The sequence below is a fragment of the Cydia splendana genome, chromosome 9 (genome assembly GCF_910591565.1).
Source record: "Cydia splendana chromosome 9, ilCydSple1.2, whole genome shotgun sequence".
In the NCBI taxonomy this organism is placed as follows: Eukaryota; Metazoa; Arthropoda; class Insecta; order Lepidoptera; family Tortricidae; genus Cydia; species Cydia splendana.
The window spans coordinates 22,403,130-22,412,648 of record NC_085968.1 but is presented as its reverse complement, the minus strand read 5'-3'; the positions used below and the strand labels follow the sequence as shown (position 1 = coordinate 22,412,648).

At 39.6% G+C, this 9,519-nt stretch overlaps 1 protein-coding gene and 1 long non-coding RNA gene across 3 annotated transcripts in view; one reads left to right on the top strand and one right to left on the bottom strand.

Moving 5' to 3' along the window:
- The window catches only part of LOC134793857 (uncharacterized), a 226,440-nt gene that overhangs the window by 155,204 nt on the left and 61,717 nt on the right, over positions 1 to 9,519 (top strand). The window lies entirely within an intron of this gene.
- On the bottom strand, positions 900 to 9,519 carry LOC134793809 (prothoracicotropic hormone-like). 2 transcript variants are annotated; one of them, XM_063765490.1, is made up of 5 exons: positions 9,468 to 9,519; positions 2,215 to 2,529; positions 2,021 to 2,059; positions 1,587 to 1,733; positions 900 to 1,119 (listed from the first exon to the last, which is right to left on the bottom strand). In XM_063765490.1, exons 1-5 carry the CDS (start codon positions 9,501 to 9,503, stop codon positions 964 to 966), a joined length of 693 nt encoding a protein of 230 aa, XP_063621560.1. In that variant the 5' UTR covers positions 9,504 to 9,519; the 3' UTR covers positions 900 to 963. The 2 variants fall into 2 exon arrangements, with proteins under 2 accessions (XP_063621560.1, XP_063621561.1); XM_063765491.1 differs by lacking the exon at positions 9,468 to 9,519 and adding an exon at positions 3,883 to 4,137.

Here is a 9,519-nt window from a genome sequence, read left to right as displayed (position 1 = left end):
ATTACTCTTTGAATCCCGCTCTAATGTTAATTTTAAATTCTTTGTCGTTACAAATAAAGATACAGTTTGTATAAATTCAATCACATATAATACAGGCTGTTCAAGAAAGGTATTCTGCATATTTTAGATATTCAGAAAACTAAACAGTTGCGTTTAAATAACCACCTCATTATCTAATATCGAAGATTCAAAATAAAGATTAGCTTTGTTCGATTGTGTTTATTCAAAATAATTTCCCAATTTATTGGTTTACTTTTGGAATGTAACTTGTCGTTATCTCTTCAAATGAGTATTACTACAGGGCCTGTTTACACTTGCGTTTAGTAGCAAATGTATGAACTCGCTCTTAACACTAAATCTATGTGTAAACAGACCCTAATATAAAAATGATCTCTTTGTATAGAAATCCTCCATGTGTATAAATATACCTAGTGTATTCGGACAAGTATACATGGTGTTTATTTTAACTGTAAATAAACGTTGAAGATTGTTAAAGTAGCGTTTTTCTCATAAATAAAACATTGACTTTGAGACATGTTTGTTTTATTTAGTTAATGAAAGACACTGCAATTGGTTTCATTTCAACATTTATGTCATAAACAAGTTAAAATTATGTATGAGTACGTTTTATTACCTCCAGTCATGACCAGTATGGCGCCATTTATTTTAAAACAAACAGTAATTAATTAATTAAACGTCAAAATTAAGCCGCTCTATGTTTTGTTTATGGCAAAATGTTGTCAGTGTTTCAAAACTGAGGTTAAATAATTATTTTACAGAATTTGTGATATAGGTATGTGTTGTACCTGAGTCTTACGTGTCATTATCCATTATAGGGGTGTTTACTGTTATGCATTCTGCATTCCGTAAGATCCAAGGATAAAAATGAAACATTTGTGTCCGTCTGTCGAACTGTACATTTTATAGAGCATTGCAGTATTTTAAGAGAGAAGTCCCGTATATTCAGTCGGCGAGGTAGCTGCTCGTGCAGAGGCAGCCAGCGACGATAGGCACCAGCCGCGGCACCCACTTGTACTTCAACTCGTTGGGTAAGTCCGCGTACAGTTGGCCTGCGCGCTCCCGCTCTTCTTTGCTGTTACTGCCTTTGAGTACTGTCAGCTGAAACAAATCATTTAAACTTTAACATGGAAAGTTGACAGAGCTAGGTAGTAGGTAGGTACATTACTACATAAGCCAGGCAGTAGGGAACGCAATGTTGACCGAGGATCCATTACCGGTGCGCATAACTTTATTAGGTGCGCACAACGCGATATTTTAAATCCTAACAACATGTAATGACAATTTTTCCACCATCCATAAAACAAAACACGTGTATGTTTGTTTACAATTAACTTACGTTGTACATTGTTTTCTGGCACCTATAGGGCTTGTGGTGTACTTGGTGTCGTCGCAGGTGAGGTTGCGCAACCTTCTGCGGGTAACACGGTCATGCGGCGCGTCGCTCAGGTTCGCGTAGTGGGGACTAAAGATTAGAGCGCGACGCACTAATGCTAGCTCTGTTATTGTTAACTATATGGTCTATAATAATGCTTACTATTGAAGTTCTGTACAACTGTGCAACTTACGTTGTATATAATTTTCTGGCACCTATAGGGCTTGGTGCATTTGGTGTCGTCGCAGGTCAGGTTGCGCACCTTTTGCGGGTACCACAGCGCCATACCGAGCGCGTCGCTCAGATTCACGTAGTGGTCCTGGTAATTGTCTGACGCATACTGAAACATATAAACACATGCGCTGCCAGCGACTTCTCTGTTCGTTCGCTTTTTTTCGTGTTAACGACTACGCTCGTAGCGCGTAGCTCGCGCAGGCACTGAATTTAAATTTAAATGCCAAAAACTTTGCCACCTCCCAAACTTACGTCGAGATTTTTCAAGAAATAAACTTTTGTTCTTTTGTGTAGGCGCGGCAACTCAAAATGTATTAAATCTATGGTAATTCGACTTTTAGACGCTTATATATCTACTAACACGGAAGAAGGGTATAGGCACGATATACTCACGCTACGTTCACAGTTACATGGAACATTCGAAATCGCATGCTGAAAATTAAGAGATGAGATTAATAAAATATTCATCAACAATTCCACATCACCAAATAGTGTATTCCTTGTATAATTTCAAGCAAAAAAAAACAGAAAAAAGCTAGCAGCTTTTTGAAGAGGAAAAAGAGGATTAAAATTTACAGTATACTGACATTAGAGTGTTTTTTAACTTTAATGTTCCCTCTCTTCCTCGTCCTAGTCTCGACCGAGTTATCCAGCAGGATGATATCGTTTCTGATCATATTCGCGTAGTCGACGATGAACTCGGGCAGCGGCGCCGGCCGGTCCGGCTCCGGGCCGTAGTCACCAGGGTAGTCGAGCCCGACTACGTAGTTGCGGAGGTCGGAGCGTGCGTCGACCACGTACGCGTCCACGTCTGTCCGCTTGGCTGATACCCTCGGGAGCCAGGATTGGATCGCAACCAATAGGCCGAGACAGACGAGTATAAAGACACAAGTTTTGGATACCTGGAATAGATTAATTTGTCTCATGTTGGCTTACTCACTAACGCTCCGTCTAAAACATACACACGAGTCAGGTTTAGAGAGTTTTCACCATGTTTTCATTCACATTTTCCGATATGATATCGGATGTAGGATACGGCCAAGCAAAAAGTAAAAAAATGCCTTTTTAACAAGCTTTTATTAGGTCGACCTGTATGTAACTATGTAATGGAATCTAAGGTAACTTATTTAACCACCTTCCAAGGATCGTAGCGTCATGAAAATTGGCAGCGGTATGTAGTTCTGATGACAATACAATAATATGGTACTGTCGAACTAATCTGATGATGGAGACAGGAGGTGGCCATAGGAACTCTGTGATGAAACAACGCAACCTAATTGTGTTAGGGGTTTTTAGAATTGTCTCGATGAGTATTAGTTGTCTGTCGTAAGAAAAGTACAGTCAGCGATAAAAGCTTGTACCAAAAATGAAATTTTTGCCAAAAACTTATAGGTAAGTATACATATATTTATCAATTGTTTGATGTTCAAAACAAAGCGTCAGTGCAAAAATAAAAGGCGACTTGATGCCTTATGATATTTTTGCCAGCTGTTTTTCTTCAAAGGTTATCCGGCATCCGGTGCCGGATCAGACAATGTGAAAACGCTCTCAGAAGGTGATAGAATTATTTCATAAATGTCACTTTTTGACTGTAAAATGATGCGAAAAGCTTCATAGCTTCCATGGGCAGTATTCTATTGAATTGAAAAACCTCTACTCGTAAGGCGAGATACAGCCGGTAAGGCGATGTAAATTTACCTTAGCATGGGCAAACTCAGTTCTATTGTACAATCGCCTGCGCTCGCGGTGCTCCACCCTTATGGCAATACTCGTTTGAACGCCTTGCAGGTAGCAGAGCAGGTATAGTAAGGATTAAGGCAAATTTTTCTTAACTGGAACACAGCGAGCGCAGGCGATTGTATTATACCTACTCTGCGTAGCGTCATAGAATAATATGTATCATTTACGGCTTTTAATACCTAGTAACTATATGTTTACGAGTGGGAAATTAACCAGTTATAAAAAAGTTACACAATTTATTGATAAAGTTTAAACTTTAATGATACCTATTAGGCCCTTATTAATTAGGGCGAAGTAGGTCGCGGTTGATTTATGAGTTCTCGATTCATTTTTTATAGACCTAACTTAATTAAGTATGTTTTTTGAATAAAACAAGCACTCGCACACGATTTCACTTATTCGCTCACTTTGCTCGATAGAAATTCGAACCGAATAAAAGTAACATTAGGTACCATATCGCCTTAACAGACTTTAAAAATGTAAATTTTATAGAAAACTATGCGAAGTGAACTTACCATTTTATCTTAATCCCACCAAATCCTTGTGTCTACTGAGACCGGTCAAGAAGCCCACCTTGCTTATATATACTGCCAATGATTGACAGCTATATAAAGGATCCATTAGGGGCTGAAGTATCGCCGGCTAGACCCCCCCAGGTATTGATAACAATAGACTAACACGATAGACAAAAGAGGGTGTCACTGTTTATACCTTCGGATTTAAGGGTGTTACAGATGTGGAGAGGCGAGGCGTTTGTCCGATCTAAGTTTCGGTTTCGGCATGAAAAATAATGTTTCATTCAGCCGAAGGTTCGGTCTCGGTTTCGGCAGGTTGCGGTATAAAATTCAAGTTGGAACTAGGGAAAAACCGAACCGGCGCGGCGATTTCGGCAAATAAAATCGATTTCGGTCGGAATCCAATGTTATCGTAATCGATACGCTTTTTACTCAGTAACAGAGAAAACAAATGTCATTCAATTATATTATAAATCCGTACAAATTGTACAAGTTGCCTTCAGTCGCGCCTAGGCAAGCGAGAGATGTGCACGTGCTAACGAGCTCCCGCGCACCACGAGAGGAAGAGACAAGCTTATACTCGACATCATTAATATATTAAATAGCTCAATAAAAAAAAACAGGATTAGTAGTATATAAATTAACGTGATTTGTCAAAATTTTAAGTATTAATATATGTCATGTCATGTATGTCGATACTTATTCAAAAATTGTTGAAAACGTAGAACATGTATTTCGTTGAGTTTTATGTAGGACTGTAGGTATACTTAATTGATTTCGCAAACTCAGTGTATCCTCTTACTAATCAGCTGAACTTTAGCCAATATAGGTACTTTTTCGTGCTTGTATACCTATAAATATATGTTTAATAAAAATGGAAACTATAGGTATTAAGAGAAGAAATTGTAACAATATTTTTTGTATGACCGTTTGTTTCATTAAATAAATAAATATTTAAATTTTAAATTAAAAAAAAATCCTTTTTGATTTCGGATTCAGGCATCAACCTTTGATTTTGGCGGTGTGACAGGTTATAACAAAATTTTGGTGTGAGGAGTTGATGCCTGAATCTGATTTCGGTGTTGGTCCAGTTGCTCAGTAATATTCACACAAACCGTAAAATATTGCAGGTTATTAAAAAAAACATCCTGTATGAATACCTAAAGATCCTGGCGAGTTAAGAACCTTTTAAGTTGGTTAATCTTAAAAATAGCCCTGTGTTTGTGCCAACGTTTAAATTAAATAGGTAGGTATCATGTTGGTAAAACGATACCTACTCAAGTCGGCTCGCAGATTTTACGGTCCAGTTCTTGACTTAATTCACAGCACCCTTTCATACAGTGTGTAATTTCAATACGGGCGAATGTGTAAACGGTGGTTAGCATAATAGGACCTAAGAAGTATTTGAGGTGGAATTTGCTTAGAAATATTGACCATACAAAATAATTCGACTCGCAATGTAATACATTCAACACATAAGTTTACGGGATACGAGTTTTTTAAAGTCGACGCTTTGTTGGCAGTTACTATAAAAAAGCTCGTATCTCGTAATGTCATGTCATCTTATTATGTCTCTAGCGCCACTTGCAGAACATTGCTGCTCGGTAAATAAAAATAAAAAATACGGTGTCATTAATAATTAAGTGTAACTTAAAAAAACTTCTTAATTATTGATTAGACGGATTTTTTTTATACATATCTGGTTTAATTTATTGCCCATATTGGATTTACACACTGTATAATTATAACGTCCGTAGGGTGTCATTGAGGGCCAAACAAAACTTCCATTACGTTGACAATGACATTGAATGGGTAGGCGGGGGAGACAACAATACCTATTACTATACAATACCATTATTATCCTCATATATTGACTTTTTAAGGAAAATCTCCCCGCAAATAATTTATCCTTTTATAGGATTTATCCTTAATGCTGAGCACATATTGTGCTGACGTCAATGTAACGGACGCAGTCAGTGGCGTAGCTAGAGGATATGGCGCCCGCGGCAGGCACCAAATTTGCGCCCCCCAAACGAAATAAACTAACGAAAGGGTTTACTTATTAAAATTTACTGTTATTTTAGACAGATACAGTTTATGTGGTTTTTTTTTAGTACAACATCGGTGGCTATCAAGCTTATAACCCACCTGATGGTAAGCGGTCGCCGCATCCTATGGACGTCTGCACTTACATGCGTGTTGCCGACCATTTTAAAACATGTACACTTCTTTTTTGGCGATCTCCATACGAAGCCCGCGAGGCGAGCCCCTAGAGAAAAGGGAGCTCATTCCACAGCCGGAGCGTCCAAAGGAGGGAATTCGGCATCAATCGCACAGCGCGCGACCATTTAGGTTATAGGGTGTGAGTATTAAACACTCTGCCGACGGCGAGCGATGCAATGATGGCAAGCTGTCCCCGTTGGTATCATGTCAAACAATTCTTCAGACAACACAGCTCATTGTACAAGCGGTAGAGAACACAGAAAAGGAGGCAAAGTGTCTCCTTAGACTTAAAGGTTCAATATCATAATTTGTGAGTTTGGAATGGTCGACTATTCGTACAGCGCGCCTTTGGACTGATTCGAAGGGTCCATGCAAGGTGACATCCAGGTGCTCCTACCCAAAGGTGACAGCAATACTCCATATATGGGATGTGACTTGCGACTTACCTACATGATACCTACGCATAAATAGCAGTCTTTACCCCAGAGTAAAGCATCATTGCCTCCATTTATTGAGCACACCGAGTTTTTTGATGCGAGCGCAGCCTACCCTGCAAGGTGGCTACGGAATTGGACGTCACTGGAGATGTCGACACCGAGGATCCCAATATTCCCTGACATGGAAAGGGTTGTGCCTTGAAAAATGGGGTTTTCTTAGCGGTAAACGCGCAAAATTGAGTTTTGGTGGGATAGAATTGGACTAAATTGTCCCGATCCCACATCGAAACTCTGGATATAATGGTCTCGATATCTGACTCTGACACATGGTTTTCACGACATTCTAGTATCGCAGAACGAGGGATGTTGGCACGGCATGTGTAATATACAGGGCGTCCCACGACTTTGACAGTAAAATTTCCTTGCTACAGTATTTAAAGGACTTCCCCTCCATGTGGCAAAGTCGTGGGACGCCCTGTATATAGGCATCCCCAGTTATACTAACAGTTTTGAATGATTCACGGTTCTCGGTTCGGGAAATATCGGGAGCTCGAAAACAACACAAAAGGTAATCACGGTTCATATCCCGGTCGATATAAGTCTAGTGATGTCGTCGATAGACCACATGTCATTGATATGCAGCAAAAACAGCATTGGGGATAGCACAGAACCTTGTGAAACGTCAGCGTTAATGTTCATGCTATTGGAGCAGGTTCCGTCTACTACGGCTCATATACGCCTGCCGGACAAAGGGCTAGCGATGTAGCGATCCATTTGCATAAGTAGTCTCTTGGACAGTCCATAAAATGGTAATTTCGACAGGAGACCCCTAACGGAAAAGACGCGCTAACATGGGACACAACTCAGAAGCACTCGGCCCGCTCGCCTTATGAACGAAAGCATAACAACTCCCGCCGAATATCCCTCTGCTTGATAGAAATTTCTGGCATAGAGTATTCGCACCGCGGGATATGGGTGGTAGGGCGCTACCACGCGCTACCGTCGTCTCTCAACGTTGAGTTCGAGGCAAAAAGACTAAAAAGAGTACCTACCTAAAAGATCAACTTACTCTTTTGCGCTTACCATCAGCATTTCAATGGTGGTAAATACGACTGACAAAAGTTTCCCTGCTGTCTTTGGCAAGCCGGAGGGGTAGCCTTTTGCCCATTTTGCCCCCCCCCCCCCCCCCATGGACGGCGCCCGGGGCACGTGCCTGGTTGACGATCACTCATGCTAAATGCATTGAAAGCTCGCCCGTGTTTATTGGTGCGCGTGAGATGCCTAATGAGGTCGTATCAAAACAATACCGGAACCATTTTTTTTATCAGAATCGGCCTGCAGGGTATCTCCATTATTTCTAAACGTCTGAACTTTTATTGAAGTTGCGCTGGGCACTTTTTGAGGTGGGGAAAAAATTATAAACTCGAGACAGCGTAACTCGATCACGTGACCGTAACGTTTAGATGGCCACTCATTTAAATAGCATTTATATCAATAAAGAAAAACTCAATGACATTACATGGAAAAGGTTCTAATCTTGTACGGGTTGAAATACGAGGATCTCACAGTTACATTCTAACTTTATATCACTCAAATATAATTCAATACAGCTACATCTTGATGAAATCGCTAATAAAAGTGCACTCTAGTACTGGTGAATAAAACTCAAAATATCATGACATGACATGAAATATCAAATATATTTAGATGCGAGGTCTGCAAGGTAAATTTACAATTTCTATTCGAATTTTAAACAATTAACGCTACAAATTAGAATTTCGAATTTTAAACAAACTCACTGACCAGCAATTTCGACAAAGTTACTGGATTAATAGTGCTGCAGACATTTTGGACTAGTCATTGAGTTTTCACTTCTGTCGGCACTCCCGGAGTGCAACCCGTTTTTTTTATCTCGCACGTCTTCTCAACAAAAGAGATTATCATACTTTAAGATCTTGACATCTAATGTAACAAAGTGGACAAACAAAAAGTTGTATGAAATTTTAGGGGACACTCTCTACTTCAAAAACGTCTTGGGAAGGCACTATGAAAAACTAGTCCTTTAGGGTTATAAACGATAATCGCCCAAACCTAAAAAAAAAACCGAAATTTTCGCGGTTTTTAAGATTTCTGACAAAGTTGCGTTCGGCGCTCGAGGTCACAAACTTGGATTATTCATTGGGCCAACATCATAAACAAGTCTGCAAAAAATCAGAACTACCGGATTTGACGCAAACGACCCCTGTTACAAAAGTTACTGTCCGGATTAAGCTGTTAGATAGGTTTTATCTTACCCATGACGCTGTTATATTTTCGCCGGGAGTTAAGAATGAGAGTTTAAATTTAGAATGATGGCTCACATTATTAGTTTTTCTCAGTAACGCAGAAAATGCGGCAGGAAGGAAGAGAAAAAAAAACCTTAGTAAGAATCAACGGGTTTATTTACACATAAAAAAGTTTTATGGGTGTTTAACAATAAAATTAAATATTAATCAACAACATTCTGTATTTAGAATAGAATAGAGTGTTATGTTCCATGAAACTCTCAGTCACTTATTTATGATTTAGCATTGGGTCATGGTTAAAATGTTTCAATTCCAGCTCAGGGGTCGGCAACTCGAGACCCAACCACAGTAGAAATCACGTTTAGGGATTTCAAAGAGCCATCGTAGTTGAGAAATTGTTTAAATTTTAATCCCCTAAATAACCCCCCTTCCCCATTCCCCTACATTTTTCCGGTTTTTATTTTACCACTTTGTCAGTATGATTGATCTATGCTAAATTTCAAATTTCTAGCACTAACGAATACGGAGCAAAGCCACGGACGGACAGACGGAAATAACGAAACTACAAAGGTTCCTAGTTGACTACGGAACTCTAAATACCCGCGCGCAGAAAGGACTGTATGTATACCGGCTCGCATACCGTGGTTTGCCGACCCCTGGTGGAGCTTACGTACATATATACATATACATAT

What these genes read in the sequence shown, in the direction of transcription:
- LOC134793809 (XM_063765490.1), bottom strand. Translation starts at nt 9,503, where the DNA reads ATGTACGTAAGCTCCACCAGGGGTCGGCAAACCACG. An exon ending in CCAGGGGTCGGCAAACCACG is followed by an intron (nt 2,530 to 9,467) that starts GTATGCGAGCCG and finishes AATCTATTCCAG; the next exon opens with GTATCCAAAACTTGTGTCTT. An exon ending in GCCAGAAAATTATATACAAC is followed by an intron (nt 1,120 to 1,586) that starts GTAAGTTGCACA and finishes GATTTGTTTCAG; the next exon opens with CTGACAGTACTCAAAGGCAG.